The 17,428-nt window shown below is 36.5% G+C and overlaps 1 protein-coding gene across 2 annotated transcripts in view; it reads left to right on the forward strand.

The window, feature by feature from the left end:
* The window catches only part of KPNA1 (karyopherin subunit alpha 1), a 78,272-nt gene that overhangs the window by 31,508 nt on the left and 29,336 nt on the right, over positions 1-17,428 (forward strand). For both annotated transcript variants that reach the window (XM_003941650.4, XM_010352417.3), the window contains exons 3-4: positions 11,836-11,943; positions 15,857-15,956. In XM_003941650.4, the coding sequence (XP_003941699.1) occupies positions 11,836-11,943; positions 15,857-15,956 (208 nt within the window). The remainder of the gene's footprint in view (positions 1-11,835; positions 11,944-15,856; positions 15,957-17,428) is intronic.

Consider the following 17,428-nt stretch of genomic DNA (forward strand, 5'->3'; position numbering starts at 1 on the left):
GTCTCCTCTTGGGCTCTTCCCTTTACCATTCCTGCTGAGCTTAGCTTCCTTCCTCTTGGGTATCTTGGTGGTGGGGAGGAGTGAGAGACTTTGTGAAGCTAGGCTGCCTGGCCACTGCTGTCTGGTTGTCTCATCTTACCCACTCTACCAGCTACTGAAAGCTGCTCCAGGGTTAGGTCATCTTTACATGCTCTCAGCAATTTGTAGTTTTTGGTGTATACGTCTTATAGATCTTTATCTTTTGTCAGATTTTTCCCTAAGTATTTTGTTTTTGTGGATGCTATTGTAATTATTTTTTTAGATATCAGTTGTTCATTGTTAATAAATAGAAATGCAGTTTAATTTTGTTTATTGATCTTCTCCTAAAGCTTGCTGAACTCACTTGTTAGTTGTAGTTTCTTTGTTATAGATTCTATTGGGTTTTTTACATAGGTAATCATGTCATCTACAGATAACAGTTTCCTTATTTTTCATTCTTATCTGGATGCCTTTTATTTCTTTAACTTATTTGATTGTACTGACTAGAACTTACAGTGCAATGTTGAATAAAAATAGTAAAAGCAGACCTACCTGTTTTATTCCTGACCTTAGGTGAAAAGTAATAGGTCTTTCATTACCTGTGATGTTATTTACAGCTTTTTCGTATACAGTCATGTACTACGTAACTATGTTTCCATCAGCTATGGACTACATATATGACGTCCCATAAGATAATAATGACCATATTTTTACTCTACCTTTTCTGTTTCGATATGCAAATTTTTACCTTTGTGTTAAAATTGCCTCCAGTGTTCAGTACAGTAACATGCTGTACAAGTTTGTAGCCTAGAAGCAATAGGCTATATCATATCGCCTAGGTGAGTAGTAGGCTATTCATCTAGGTTTGTGTAACTACAATCTTTGATGTTTACACAATGATGAAATCATCTAATGCATTTCTCAGACTCTTGTTATGTGATGCATGTATATGTTTTATGAGATTAAGGAAGTTTTCTCTCTTTTAAAAAAATTTAAAAAATTTCATTGAGCCCAAAATGTCATAGGAGGTTACAGAGGTTCTACTTGAGTTGATATATAACTGTTCAGGAGCTTTTTTTTTTTTTTTTTTAGACAAGGTTTTGCTCTTGTTGCCCAGGCTAGAAAGCAATGCTGCAATCTTGATTCACTGCAACCTCCACCTCTTGTACTCAGGCGATTCTCTTGGCTCAGCCTCCTGAGTAGCTAGGATTGTACAGGCGCCCCCTATCACGCCTGGCTGATTTTTGTATTTTTAGTAGAGATGGGGTTTCACCATGTTGGTCAGGCTGGTCTTGAACTCCTGACCTCAGGTGATCCACCTGCCTCATCCTCCCAAAGTTCTGGGATTACTGGCATGAGCCACTGCACCTGGCCTAGTTTTTTATTTTACATTTTGGTCTGTGATTCGTTTTGAGTTAAGTTTTGTGAATGAAGGGTGTAAGATTTGTTGTTTAGATTTATTTTTTTGCCTGTGTGTGTCCAGTTGTACCAGCACCAATTCTCTCCTTTGACCTTTTTTCATTTTTTGATACACATTTTAATTGGCAAAAATTGTATTAATACAATTTATTAAACATGTTTTGAAATAGGTATATGTTGTGGAATGGCTAAATCAAGCAAATTAATATACAGATCACCTAATATACTTACCATTTTGCGTTAAGCACATTTAAAATCTACAGTCTTAGCAGGGTTTGTTTTTTGAGACAAGGTGTTATTACTCCGTCGCCCAGGCTAGGGTGCAATGATATATGCTTGTGGCTCACTGTAGCCTGGAGCTTTCACCTTAGCTCTCAAGTAGCTGGGACTACAGACCAGTGCCACCATGCCCAGCTAATTTTTTTTTTTTTTTCTTTTTGTAGAGGCAGAGTCTTGCTATGTTGCCCAGGCGGGTCTTGAACTCCTGACCTTAAGTGATCCCCTTTCCTTAGCCTTCCAAAGTGCTGGGATTACAGGGTGTGAGTCACCACACCTGGCTAATCTACTGTCTTAGAAATTTTCAAATATACAATATACTGTTATGAACTATAGTCACCTTGTTGTACAATAGATCTCTCAAACTTACTCTTCCTAACTGAAATTTTGTATCCCTTCACCAACATCTCTCCAGCCCTTCCTGTTTCCAACTCCCCACACTTAATAACAACCCTTTCTTACCTGTGAGTTTGATTCCACATAAAATGTTTTTCCGTGTCTGTCTTGTCTCCTTAACATAATGTGTCCTCCAAGTTCATGGATGTTGCAAATGATAGGATTTCTTTCATTTTTTTTTTTTTTTTTCTGGTCTCTGAGTACCAGATTTCTTTCATTTTTAAGATCATTGGTCTGTTGTGTGTATCTACCACACTTTCTTGATCCATTCATCTGTGATGGACACTTAGGCTATGTCCATGTCTTGGCTGTTGTGAATAATGTTACAGTGAACCTGGGGGTGCAGATCTCTTTGACATACTGACTTTCTTTTCCTTGGTTGTATGCCCAGTAATGGGATTGCTGGATCATATGGTAATTATTTTTTTAGTTTTTTTGTGAAGCCTCCATACTATTTTTCATACTGGCTGTAATAAATTACATTGCCACCAGCAGTGTACAAGGGTTTCCTTTTCTCAGCATCCTCACCAACATGTTATCTTTCATCTTTTTGGTAATTGTCATTCTAACAGGTATGAGGTGACACCTCATTATGGCTTCAATTTGTATTTCCTTGATGATAAGTGATGGTGAGCATTTTTTCATATACCTGTTAGCCATTTTATGTCTTCTTTTGAGAAATGTCTATTTAAGTTCTTTTCCCATTTTAAAATCAGATTTTTTTTTACTATTGAATTATTTTTGAGTTCCTTATATATTTTGGATATTAACCCCTTATTTGATGTACAGCTTGCAAATATTTTCTTCCATTGCATAAATTCTCTCTTCACTGTTTTAATTCCTCTGCTGTGCTTTTTAGTTTGGTGTAACTCTGTCTATCTGCTTTTGTTGCCTATACTTTTGGGGTCCTATCCAAGAAAATCATTGCCTAAACCAGTGTCAAGAAGCTTTTTCCCTATGTTTTACAGTTTCTGGTCTTATGTTTCAGTATTTAATGCATATTGAATTAATTTTTCTATATGGTGTGGGATAAACGTTCAATTTCTTTATTCTGCATGTGGAGAGCCCCATTTATTCAAGAGACTATTCTTCCCCTATTATGTGTTCTTGTCACCTTTTAGAAAAATCAGTTGACCATAAATGCATGGATTTATTACTGAGCTCTTTATTCTGTTCCATTGCTCTATGTGTTTGCTTTCATGCCAAAACCTTGCCATTTTCATTGCTATAGTTTGTAGCATACAGTTGACCCTTGAACAACAAGGTCTTGAACTGCATGGGTCCACTTATATGCAGATTTTCTTCTCCCTTTGCCACTTCTGAGACAGCAAGACCAACCCCTCCTCTTCCCTCCTCCTCAGCTTACTCAACTTGAAGACGAGAAGATGAAGGCCTTTATGATGATCCACTTCCACTTAATGAATTGTAACTATATTTTCTCTTCCTTATGATTTTCTAAATAACATTTTCTTTTCTGCAGCTTACTTTATTGTAAGAATACAACATATAATACATAGATCATGCAAAATGTGTTAATTTAGTGTTTGTGTTATTGATAAGGCTTCCAGTCAATGGTAGCCTATTTGTAGTTAGGCTTTGGGGGAGTTAAAGGTTATGCAGAGTTTTGACTGCATAGGGGATTGGCTCCCCTAAACCCTGTGTTGTTTAAGGGGCAGTTGTATTTTGAAATCAGTCAGTGTGAATCCTCCAGTTTGTTCTTTTTTTGCTCAAGATTGCTTTGGCTATTTTGGGGTCTTTTGTGGGTCCGTATGAATTTTAGGATTTAAAAAAATTTCTGTGAGAAATGTCATTGGAATTTTAATAGAAGTTGCTTTGAATCTGTAGATTGTTTTGTTTCGTATGAACATTTTAATACTGTTCTAATTCATGAACATAGAGTATCTTTTCATTCGTTTATTTCAGTTTGTTTCATGTGTTGTATGTAATTTTTAATGTACAGGTCTTTCACCTTTTTGGCTAAATTTACTCCTAAGTATTTTATTTTTGTAGCCATTGTAAATGGGATTGTTTTCTTAATTTTTTTTTCAGATAGTTCGTTGTTAGTGTATGGAAATGTTATACATTTTTATTTATTGATTTTATATCCTGCAACTTTCCTGAATCTGTGTATTATTTCTAGTAGTGTATTGGTGAATTCTTTAGAGTCCTTTCTATGTAAGATCATGTCTTCTGCAGTCAGGGACATTTCATTTTTTTTTTTTTTTTTAAATTTAGATGCCTTTTATTTCTTTCTCTTGCCTAATTGCTCTGGCTAGGACTTTCAATACTGTGTTTAATGAAGGTGGCAAGAGTGCACATCCTTGTCTTGTTTCTGATCTTAGAAGTGAAACTTTCAATTTTTCACCGCTTAGTATTATGCTAGCTGTTGGCTCGTCATATATGGCCTTTATTGTGAAGTAAATTCCTCCTATACGTGATTTGTTGAGAGTTTTTAAAAAAGGATGTCGAAATTTGTCTCATGCTTTTTCTACATCTATTGAGATGATCATATGGTTTTTGTTCTTCATTCCGTTAATGTGATTCACATTCATAGATTTGTGTATGTTGAACCATCCTTGTATCCGTGAGGTAAATCCTGCTTGTTCATACTGAATGATCCTTTTAATGTGGTGTTGAATTTTGTTGAAATCCAGCACTGTTTGTTAAGACTACCTTTGCAGTGTTGTATTTCATCTGTTTCTTTTGTCAAAGATCATCGTGCTAGATTTATGGGGTCTATTTCTGGGCACTATGTTCTGTTTTATTGATCTCTTTGTCTAGTCTTTTGCCAATACCACACTCCCTTGCTTAGAGTAAATCTTGAAGTTGGGTAGAGTCAGTCCTCTAACTTTGTTCTTTTCCTTCAATATTTTATTGGCTATTTTGGATCTTTTTGCCTCACCGTATAAATTTTAGAATCATTTTGGTGATAGAAAATAACTTGCTGGGGTTGTAATTGCATTGAATCTATAGGTCTAGTTGGGAAGCACTGACATCTTGCCAGTGTTGAGTCTTCCTATGTAGATAGGAATGATATCTCCAGTTATTTAGGTCTTTGATTTGTTTCAGAGTTTTGTAGTTTTCCTCATAGAAATCTCATATATATTTTGTTAGATTCATACCTAAGTGTTCCGTTTTTTGGGAGTACTAATGTAAATGATCCTTTTAAAATTTCAATTCCGCTTGTACATTGCTGGCATATAGGAAAGCAGTTGAATTTTGTGTATTAATCTTATATAATGAGACCTTGCTGTAATTGCTTATTAGTTGATTTTTTTTTCATTGATTCTTTTGAATTCTCCATGTGGACGACTGTGTCATCTGATGAGAAAAGGCAGTTTTATTTCTTGTGTTCCCATCAACAGGCCTTTTATCCCTTTTCTTGTCTTACTGCATTCATTAGGAATTGCAATACAATGTTGAAACGGAGTGATGAGAGGAGATATTCTTGTCTTGCTCCTGATCTAGAAAAGCTTCTAGTTATGTATATAATATGAGAGACCATATAAGTATGCATGGGTGTTGACTTTTTTTTTCATAGGCGTTTTCTGCATCTGTTGATTTGGTTGTGTGATTTTTCTTCTGTATTCTATTGATGTGATAGATTATATTAATGATTTTCAAATGTTGGACCAATATTATACACCTGGGATAAATCCCACTTGATCATGGTATATGATTCTTTTCATACATTGTTGGGTTGTTTTGTTAATATTTTCCTGAGGATTTTGCATCCGTGTTCATAAAAAATGTTTTCTTACAGTGTCTCTGTCGAGTTTTGGTATACTCTGACGTTAGCCTTTACCGAGTGAATTAGGGAGTATTCCTTCTGCTTCTGTCTTGTGTAGGAGATGATAGAGAATGGGTATAATTTCTTTCTTAAATGTTTTTAAAGAGTCACTAGTGAACCCATCTGGTCCTGGTGTTTTCTGTTTTGGAAGGTTAGTATTGGTTCTTTTTCTTTAATATAGCCCTATTCATATTGCTTCTTGTGTGAGTTTTGGTACTTGGGGGACTTTCAAGGAAGTGGTTCATTTATCTAAGTGATAAAATTTGTGGCAATAGAATTGTTCATAGTATTTACTTTTATTTTTTTGAGACAGAGTCTCACTGTCACCTAGGCTGGAATATAGTGGTGCAATCTTGGCTCACTGCAACCTCTGCCTCCTGGGTATAGGCGTTTCTGGTGCCTCAGCCTCCCAGTTGCTAGGATTACAGGTGCCTACCACCACTCCTGGCTAATTTATATATTTTCGTGGACATGGGGTTTCACCATGTTGGCCAGGCTGGTCTTGAACTCCTCTGACCTCAAGTTACTTATCTGCTCACTTCGGCCTCCCAAAGTGCTGGAAATAGAGGTGTGAGCCATCGTGCCTGGCCAGTATTTATTTTATTGTCCTTTTAATGTTCATGGGATTTGTAGTGATTTTCCCTCTTTGATTTCTGATATTAGGAGTTTGTGTCCTTTTTTTTTTATTATTATTATTTTTATTTTATTAGTCTGCTTGGCTAGAGGCTTATGAGTTAATTGGTTCAAAGAACAAGGTTTTGGTTTTTTTGACTGATTTTTCTCTGTTGATTTCCTGTTTTCAGTTTCATTGATACCTGCTCTTATTTTTATTCTTCTGCTAACATTGGATTTAATTCACTGCTTCTTTTTTCTGGTTTTCTAAGGTAATTGAGTAGGAGATTTTAGATATTTTATCTTTTCTAATAAATGCATTCAATGCTATGAATTTCCTTCTAAGCACTGCTGTCACTTTATTTTGATAAATTGTGTCTTTATTTTCATTTAGCTTAAAATATTTTAAAATTTCTCTTGAGATCTCTTTTTTGACCTCTATGTTATTTGAAGTGTGCTGTTTAATCTCCAAGCATATTTGGGGGATTTTTTTCGATTATCTTTCTGTTACTGTAATTTAATGTTATTGTGGCCTGAGAGGAGACATTTTATGACTTGTTCTTTTGAACATGTTAAGGTTTGTTTTATGGCCCAGAATGTGGTCTATCTTGATGAATATCTGATGTGAGTGTACAAATGTGTGTTCTGTTGTTTCTTCTGTGACGTAATCTGTGAGTATTCATTATATCCAGTTGAGTGATGTTGAGTTCAATTATGTCCTTACTGGTTTTCTCTCTGCTTGATCTGTCCATTTCTGATAGAGAGGTGTTAAAGTGTCCATCTATAATAGCAAATTCATTTATATCTCCTTGCAGTTCTATCAGTTTTTGCCTACAAAGACACTTTGTTGTTTGGCTTATACACGCTAAGCATTGTTACACCTTTTTGGAGAACTGGCCTTTTTATCCTTATGCACTGCCCTTCTTTATTCTCAATAACATAACTTGCCTTATCTGCCTTGTTTGAAATTATTACAGATTACTCCACTTTCTTTTTTTGAGACAGAGTCTGGCTCTGTGGCCTAGGCTGGAGGGCAGGGGCAGCATCTTGGCTCACTGCACCGTCCGCCTCCCAAGACATGCACCACCACAGCTGGCTAATTTTTGTATTTTTAGTACAGACAGGGTTTTGCTGTGTTGGCCAGGCTGGTCTTGAACTCCTGGCCTCATGTGATTTTTCTGCCTTGGCCTCCCAAAGTGCTGGGATTACAGGTATGAACCTCCATGCCCGGCCAACTCCCCTTTCTTTTAATTAGTGTTAATATGGCATGTATTTCTCCATCTATTTACTTTTAATCTGTGTTTTCATTTAAAGTGGGTTTCTTGTAAACCACATCCAGTTGGTTCTTGTTTTGTTGATCCACTTTGACAATCCCTTTTAGTCTTTTTGCCAAAATGCTGATTTATTTAGAATATTGAACTGAACATTTTAGTCAGTTAAAATCAGTGAAGGCAAACATTGTATAGGCATAACAGTTTGCATTTTGGAACATACTGCATACTTTCAAGGAATTTCAGAACCAAAGTTAAAAGAGTAGCGTGATTATGCCGGGCGCGGTGGCTCAAGCCTGTAATCCCAGCACTTTGGGTGGCCGAGGTGGGTGGATCACGAGGTCAAAAGATCGAGACCATCCTGGTCAACATGGTGAAACCCCGTCTCTACTAAAAATACAAAAAATTATCTGGGCATGGTGGCGTGTGCCTGTAATCCCAGCTACTCAGGAGGCTGAGGCAGGAGAATTGCCTGAACCCAGGAGGCGGAGGTTGCGGTGAGCCGAGATCGCGCCATTGCACTCCAGCCTGGGTAACAAGAGCGAAACTCCATCTCAAAAAAAAAAAAAAGAGTAGCATGATTATGTTGACAAATACAAAGGCATTTCATAGCTGACCTATTCCATTTCCCTTACTCTTACTCCTACCCCTTATTCTCACCCCTGCATTGTATGCAGGCCCAACTTCTACATGTTAGAACCTTAATTTCTTTACCTGAGGGCTTTCTGTGACCACTGAATTCCAGTTTTGCAGCTGTGTACCAGGCTGTAGGTACTAGGAAGTTAACATTCCCAAGAACTTTGAACCAATAATGGAAGATGATGTATAAATAATATTCCAGTTCCCTCACGCATGAATTGGATAGCTCCAAGACATATCTGACAATCTCTTTTAATGGTTCACTTAAAACTATTGACAGAGTGATTGCAGAGATAGTTGAATTGGTATTTACCATATTTGTTACTGATTTCTATTTGTTACCCTTGTTTTTTATTTCTAGTTTTGTCTTTCACTCTTTTTCTGCCTTTGTGGTTTTAATTAAGCGTTTTATATGATTTCCATTTTCTCTTCTTTCTTAGCATGTCAGTTGTACTTTTTTACTTTGCCTGGTGGTTGTCCTAGAATGTCCTAGATTGTAAATGTATATTTACAACTACCTCAAGTCTACTTTAACATAACACTATATCTCTTCACAAGTAGTGTATATTTTAATGAGATAGTCCTGTTTGTCCCCTCCATTCCTCGTATCTTTGCTGTTACTCATTTAACTTATACAAAAATGTGTGTAATCTTATGTATATACACATTAACATACATAATCAAATGCATTGTTTCTATTTTAAACAAAATTTTACTTGCTAAATCAATTTTAAAAATACTTAATTTTACATTCACTTACGCATTCTTTTATGTTCTTCCTTTGTGATAGATCCAAGTTTCTGACCTGTATCATTTTCCTTTTTGCTAAAGAATTTCATTTAACATTTCTTGCCAAGCAGGTCTACTGACAATAAATTTCCTTAGTTTTTTAGTTTTCTGAAAAAAGTCTTTATTTCATCTCTGCACTTTTAAAAGATGATTTTGTGGGGTTCAGAGTTCTAGGTTGGTGGTTTTCTCTCTCAACACTTTAAAGATTTTACTTCACCTTCTTCTGGCATGTATAGTTTCTAAGGAGAAGTTCAATATCATTCTTATGTTTATGTGTAAGTATAGTGTTTTTTAGATTTTTAGGATTGTTTTTCCTTTATTTCTGATTTTCTGTTGTTTGAAAATGATATCCCTAGGTGTAGTGGGGGTTTTTTTTTTTTTTTTTGGCCTTTTTCCAGCTTGATGATCTCTGGGCTTCCTGTGGTTTTGTTCCCAGACCAAACTGAGGGTCGGGCTGCTATTTCTCATAGCCCAATAACAAGATGCAGATGAACTGGGGAAGAGTTTTTATTTCTGTAACCGGTTACAGGGAGAAGGCCTAGAAATTACAGCCAGACCAACTCAAAATTACAAAGTTTTCCAGATATTATATACCTTTTAAGCTATATGTCTATGTGTATGTGTGTATACATCTAAAGGCATAAGTGATTAACTTCTTTTAATCTGTAGCTAAGGTCTGAGTCTTAAAAGACTTTGCTCTGGAGTCTCAGTAAATTTACTTAATGCAGGTGCTGGGGTGATTCCCCTTATCTTGTCTCTTACTCATGGATGTTTGGGGAGTTCTTTCAGACCTCCATTAAACTTGTTTGTGGAAGCCTGGGGAGTTTCTTTGTTATTCTTTAAAGCCCAGGTAGGGCCTAGGCAAAACTCTTGGCGGGCTTTTGTTGCATTCTAGCCTTTGTGTAAGCGCACTGCTTTTTTTAGCTTTTAGTATTTAACTTAACCACTCAGTACTGAAACAGTTGTCATGGAGCCCTGTGTTAGTGAGACGTGGCCTGCCACAGTTTGGTGTCTGATACTAATTTGGGGGAGATTCTCAGTCATTATTGTGTCAAATATTTCTTTTGTTCTTTCCTCTTGATATTTCCATTCCATGTTTGTTATACCATTTGTAGTTGTCTCAGTTTGTAGATACTCTGTTCTGTTTTTGTCAGTCCTTTTTCTGTTTTCTTTTCGGTTTTAAAGATTTCTAATGAGATTTCCTTAAGCCCAGAAATTATTTCCGTAGCTGTGTCTTGTTACTAATAATCCATCAAAGGCATTCTTCATTTCTGTTGTTTTTGATCTGTTGCATTTCTTTTAAGTTCTTTCTTAGAATTTCCATCTGTCTCCTTACATTGCCTGTCTGTTCTTGTATGCTGTCCACTTTATCCATTTAAAGCCCTTAGCATATTAATCATAGTTTTAAATTCTTGGTCTGATAATCCCAGCATCCCTGCCATAGTTGAATCTGGTTCTGATACTTGCTTTGTCGCTTCAAACTGTGTTTTTTAATCTTTTAGTATGCCTTGTAATTTTTTCTTGATAGCTGGACATGTACTGGGTAAAATAAACTGCTGGTTTTCTTATTAGAGTAATGCTGGCCTTTCTAGAATGAGTTGGGAAGTACTATCTCTGCTTCTGTCTTCTGGAAGAATATGATTATATGCTGATTACCATTAAGTTAAATCTCAGAAGGAACCTTCTGCAGATCTTGCATGTTCTCTCTTTGTTGTACTCTGCCTTGTGAATTTTAGGTCTCTTCGCCTTCTCAGGTCTGAACTGTGTTTCCTCAGATTCAAGGAGCATCTAAACTCTGTTTAGGTTTACCTTGCCTGCAGTACTGCCTGGAACTGTCTGCGTAGTAATCTGAGGCAGTAATGGGTCTTATCTTAAAAGGTTTTTCTTTCTAAGGGATCACTGCTTTGTGCTTTTTGTTGTCCAGTGGCTGAAACATTTTATGTATTTTGTCTGCTTTTAGTTGTTTAGGGTGAGACGGTAAGTTACTGTTACTCCATCATGGCTTGATGAATAAATGTGCTGCCCAGGACTCATAAGGATATAATGGAAATCACCTTAGTTGGCTAACTTTGGAGAGAACTAGTCTCCTTTGCCTATACAAATTAATGGGGCTGCATTAAAGGTAGTACTTAAGCAGACATCATTTGTTGCCACTGGTTGCTGCTGGATAGGTTGGGAAGGTCAGAAGTCTCAGTCTACCATCTTTGGGGATTAGGAGGGAAGTATTAAGTCATTTGAACACAGTTTTTATTTTCATTTTCCCTTATACATTGTTAGGACTATCCTGATATATACTTTAGATAAAGGGATGGGGAAAATGACCAAGCATGACCTCGCTGCTTTTTCCAACCTTTTTTTTTTTAAATGTTATGGAGTATCAGGCCTCTCCTAGTAAGTTTTACCTTATCAAGTGTTGTTCATAGCATATTGTGATAGCTAATTGTATTTCATTATAAGACTATGGGGAAATCAGAAGTAGTTACTCATCAGTAAAGGCTGATGGCTTTAGAATTTTAAGAATGATTTTCAAAGGCTCCACTTATAATGTGGTGCCTAGTATTTGAATGTTGAACTTCCTTGTGTTAGAATTTACATTTACATTACTACCAACCTTTTATATTTCAGTTATTCAAGCGGAGAAATGTTGCTACAGCAGAAGAAGAAACAGAAGAAGAAGTTATGTCAGATGGAGGCTTTCATGAGGCCCAGATCAATAACATGGAGATGGCACCAGTAAGTGAGATAATGAACTCTTTTTAGTGTTTTTGTGATGAAGATATGAGATGTAGATCTCCTTTTGAGTTTTAAAAAAAAGGTTAGATGGCCACAAAAAGTACTTGGCATTTCATTTTTAAAAAGAATATACTTAATCTCATGGTTCATTAAGTGTATTATATTTTTAATAATGTGCAATTAAAATTAGATTAATTCTGCTATAAAAACTTACAAAGCTAATTATAAAATAAAATTATTCTTTAAAAGTTGAATAATAATAATAGATACTTCATTTATTTTATTTACTTATTTATTTTTTAGAGACAAGGTCTTGCTCTGTTGCCCAGGTTGGAGTGCACTACTGTGATAATAGGTCACTGCAACCTTGAACTCCTGGGCTCAAGTGATCTTCCTGCCTTAGCCTCCAAAGTAGCTGGGACTACAGGCATGTGCCACTGTGACTGGCAAATTTGTTAATTTTTTGTGGAGATGGGATTTCACTATGTTGTCCAGGTGAACTCCTGGCCTCAAGTGATCCTTCTTGCCTTGGACTCCCAAAGTGCTGGAATTACAGACTTGAGCCATCACACCCAGCCATGAGAGATACTTTACAGAAAATAATAATTTTTCATTTATTTATGAAATTGACCTGTTTATATGATTTAGAAACTTAATTCCACATTAGAACTGTTGGAATTTTCTGTTGTAAACCATTTTGTTACTTGAAGTTATGTGAAGATGTAAAAGTCAGGTTTTATATGTATGGATTAGACCTATCTAGATTTCTAGAGTAATTTTAAAAATAGGTCATATGTGTGTATACACACACATGCACAGTTTTTTAAAAAAGAAAATTATCCTGGCCGGGCGCGGTGGCTCAAGCCTGTAATCCCAGCACTTTGGGAGGCCGAGGCGGGTGGATCACGAGGTCAAGAGATCGAGACCATCCTGGTCAACATAGTGAAACCCCGTCTCTACTAAAAATACAAAGTTAGCTGGGCATGGTGGCGTGTGCCTGTAATCCCAGCTACTCAGGAGGCTGAGGCAGGAGAATTGCCTGAACCCAGGAGGCGGAGGTTGTGGTGAGCCGAGATCGCGCCATTGCACTCCAGCCTGGGTAACAAGAGCGAAACTCCATCTCAAAAAAAAAAAAAAAGAAAAGAAAATTATCTCCTAAAAGGTAAAGGTACTATTGTTTTTAGTAACAAAGAAGTACAATTAAAAAAAGATGAAGAAAAATCTTTCTTCTGCTTAGCCACCCAGTATTTTTCTTCATTGGCAACTATTATTATTAATTCTTATTTTATTCTTTCTGAGAACTTTTGTATATTAAAATAAATGTTCTCTTCTTCCCCACCTTTTTTTGGTAAATGGTGGCATAATATTTTGTAGCTTTTTCTTTATTTCACTTCCTAGATCTCCAGTTTATATCAACAGCTTTCTTTGAGAGTTGGGAGGGTAGTATTATTTCCTTTGGAATCGATACAGACATAGCCAATGCCATCATTTTGTGATGAAAGCATCTAAGCCCTTCAGAAAGCCAGACTTTCCAATTTTTTGAAAAAGGGATTGTTAAGTGAATACAGAGTATTTTATGTATTGTATTAGGGTTCTCCAGAGTAACAAAACCAATGAGAGAAAGAAACTCAATTTGAGAATGTGACTCATGTCTTTGGGAGCTGGCAAGTCTGAAATCTGTGGGGCACACTGGCCCACTGTAAATTCAGGTTAAGAGTTGATGTTGCTGAATCCCTTTTCAGGAAACCTAGTCTTTGCTCTCATGGCTTGCAGCTGATTGGATGAGGCCAGCCTGCGTTATGGGACATTCTATTTATGTCAGGCATACTGATTTAAATTTTAATCAGATCTAAAAAATAACCCTCACAGCAACATCTAGACTGGTGTTTGATCAGATACCTGGATACAAGGATGCCATAATTCAGTCAAGTTGACACATAAAATTAACTGTCCTTGCCGGTTGATATCCACACATCTCCTTACAGCATATACTTTGTTGCAAATAAAGGTAACAACAAAGCTGCACCTCCATCTAAGATTATAACTTTCTTTTGTGCAACAAAAAATGTATAGATCGTTCTTAGGAGGGTTCAGGTCAGGAGTTTTCAGCTTTTTACAGTGGTGTGAAGGCAGTATGCATTCATTAGAAACAGTACTTTGAATACCCATACAGTCATTCTGTTTCTCATTTTCGGTACAGTATTCAGTAAATTACATGATATAGTCAACCTTTTATTATAAAATAGGCTTTGTGTTAGATCATTTGCTCAACTGTAGGCTAATGTTTGTGTTCTGAGCACCTTTAAGGTAGGCTACACAGCCAGGCACAGTGGCTGACTCCTGTAATCTCAGCAGTTTGGGAGGCAAGGTTGGGAGTTCAAGACCAGCCTGACCAACATGGAGAAACCCCATCTCTACTAAAAATACAAAATTAGCTGGGCTTGGTGGCACATGCCTGTAATCTCAGATACTTGGGAAGCTGAGGGAGAATTGCTTGAAAACCCAAGAGGTGGAGGTTGTGGTGAGTCGAGATTGCACCATTGTACTCCAGCCTGGATGACAAGAGCGAGACTCCGTCTCAAAAAAAAAAAAAAAAACAGTTTGGGGGCTGGACGATGAAGTTTGGTAGGTTAGGTGTGTTAAGTGTATTTTTAACTTATGGTGTTTTCAACTTAAGATGGGTTTAGTGGGTCATAACCCCATTCACTGTAAGTTGAGGCACATCTGTACTAACTCTTTCTACAGGAGAGGATGCAAAATCCTTGGGTGATGTTCACTCCTTTCCTTGATAGCCTATGACTTAAATATTATAATGTATAGTAACAGTACTTAAATAGTAAGATGTAAAGTCAGTACAGCTTGTTATACGAGGATAAGAGAGTGAAGAAAAAGATAATTTGCTTAGTGTGTGTGTGTGTGTGTGTGTATGAATGAATGTGTTTACGCAAACATATAACAAATCATAGAAACCTTTATTTAAAAATCAGTCTTGGAATTTTGAAAATTTTGCTTTTCTGATTCTTGAGTAGAATGCTTCATATATTTCTCTATGAGAAAACTTAGGTGCTAGGTATTGCTTATCAGTCATCTGGCATTTAAATCTCAATGCAGCTTTCTTCACAACTCATCTTGTTGACTGTTACCCTTTATGAGATAAGAACTTTGTTTCTTTGTGACAAATGATCCTGAGAAGAAAATTAACTGCTAATACTTAGCTTGAGTTATGGTGGAAAACGGAAACATTCTAATAAAGCAAGAAAGTAGTGGGAAACTGGAAAGTTTTAATAAAACAAGAAAGAAATTTTAAATAAGTTTAAGAGTCAACTGTCGAATTTGGCAGTGGCTAGATTTATACAGGGCCACTCTATACTCATTCAATAAATATTGCAGAGCATTTACTGTACACCAGCCTTTAGTGATAGAATGGTAAGACAGACAAGGTCTTTGGCTTTCAAGGAGATTACAGTATACTGGAGGAACACAGAAAAATATCTGGGAGTGTAATAGGGCTGGGTATGTGATTAAAATAGGGCTATGTGGTGAGAGTTAGAGTGGCTCCTTTAGGCTTGGAGGGTCATGAAATCCGGCTTTTAAAACCTAACATTTACTTTGGATAACAAAGAATAGCCAGCTCTGTGATGAGTAAGGAGAGGAAGAACAATAAGCTCCTTGTCTTACTATTTACTAGTAAGATTACTTTCTCATTATTGTGAGCTTCTTAGTGATAGACAAAGAATTTGGCTTCATTATGTTATAATCTTACACATTTCTATATGTAAAGATTGTTCCACTTTTATGTAACTCTGGAGAAGTGTGATTAACTTAATAACTTGACCATGATATCTGTTATCTTTGTTTCCTTTGAGTTAAGGTTTAATGTTTTATTATATGTTCTTTTTGTTTGTGATCCCAGGGTGGTGTCATCACTTCTGACATGATTGAAATGATATTTTCCAAAAGCCCAGAGCAACAGCTTTCAGCAACACAGAAATTCAGGAAACTGCTTTCAAAAGGTGAGCTATGAATGTGATGAGTATTATTTTTCATCTCTCTACAAAATTACTTTTCTATAATCTATTTTTCATACCACAGATAATTTAGAGTATGTCAATAAAAGAATAAAAATGCAGACATAGGTGTAATTATGAACCATGCCTAAATTTTAAGTTTGCTATTTATTTGTGGGATCTTACCAGGATTAGAAGGGAGAATTATTTTCATTTTTGGGTTATTTTATAAAAGACCTTATATTGAATAGTAGTCAGTATCTCATGTTAATTCAAATTTAGAGATAGACTTTTTTTTTAATAGAATAACTTTAAAAATATTCCTTGAAAGAGCAATGATTATTGATTTTAATGTTAGCAATTTACCCCTGAAAGTTAAGAATGGATTGGATTTACTGGTGGGTAGGGTAGTTACCTTTTTTTTATTTTTTATTTTTCTGAGATGGAGTCTTGCTCTGTCGCCAGGCTGGAGTGCAGTGACATGATCTCAGCCCACTGCAGCCTCCCCTGGTTCAAGTGATTCTCCTGCCTCAGCCTTCTGAGTAGCTGGGATTACAGGCATGCGCCACCACACCCAGCTAATTTTTGTATTTCTGGTAGATACGGGGTTTCACCATGTTGGCTAGGATGGTCTTGATTGCCTGAACTTGTGATCTGCCTACCTCAGCCTTCTAAAGTGCTGAATTACAGGCACGAACCCCCCTGCCCGGCTGGTAATTACCTTTTTTGATATAATTAGTGTAGAATGGAATCTGATGTTTGTTATGGGCCTGGGCAAGTAAAAAGAATTCTGAACCCTATTAAAATGTTGCTAGTAAATTCTTAAACCCCCCAGTATTAAGTTATGATCGTTTAGAGTTATTAATGATTTAAACAAAATTCAGTGCCCAGGCACAGTGGCTCATGGCTGTAATCTCAGCACTTTGGGAGGCTGAGGTGGACAGATAATCTGAGATCAGGAGTTTGAGACCAGCCTGGCCAACACGGTGAAACCTTGTCTCTACTAAAAATGCAAAAAATTAGCCAGGTGTGGTGGTGTGTGCCTGTAATCTCAGCTATGCAGGAGACTGAGGCAGGAGAATCACTTGAACCTGGGAGGTGGAGGTTGCAGTGAGCTAAGATTGCACTAAAGTACTTCAGCCTGGGCAACAGGAGAGAAACTCTGTCTCAAAAAAAAAAAAAAAAGTTAATATATCCCTTGAGGTTAAGTGGAATAAAAAACTACCATTATGACAAAAAAATTGTTTTTTGCAAACTGCTTATTAAATATTTGAAGCAAATGTATACCTCCTCACCCCTTAAAAAAGTCTTAATCTCTTCCAACATGCCAAGCCTAATGGTTTTCTTCTGTAATGTGCTTTTTATTTTTTAAGGTCTTTCACCATTCTACTACTTTCCTCATGTATTCTAGTTTGTCAGCATCCCTCTTAAAGATATGATAGCTAGAATACAATATTCCAGATGTGTTATTAATGTAG

This window comes from Saimiri boliviensis, chromosome 8, assembly GCF_048565385.1.
Source record: "Saimiri boliviensis isolate mSaiBol1 chromosome 8, mSaiBol1.pri, whole genome shotgun sequence".
In the NCBI taxonomy this organism is placed as follows: Eukaryota; Metazoa; Chordata; class Mammalia; order Primates; family Cebidae; genus Saimiri; species Saimiri boliviensis.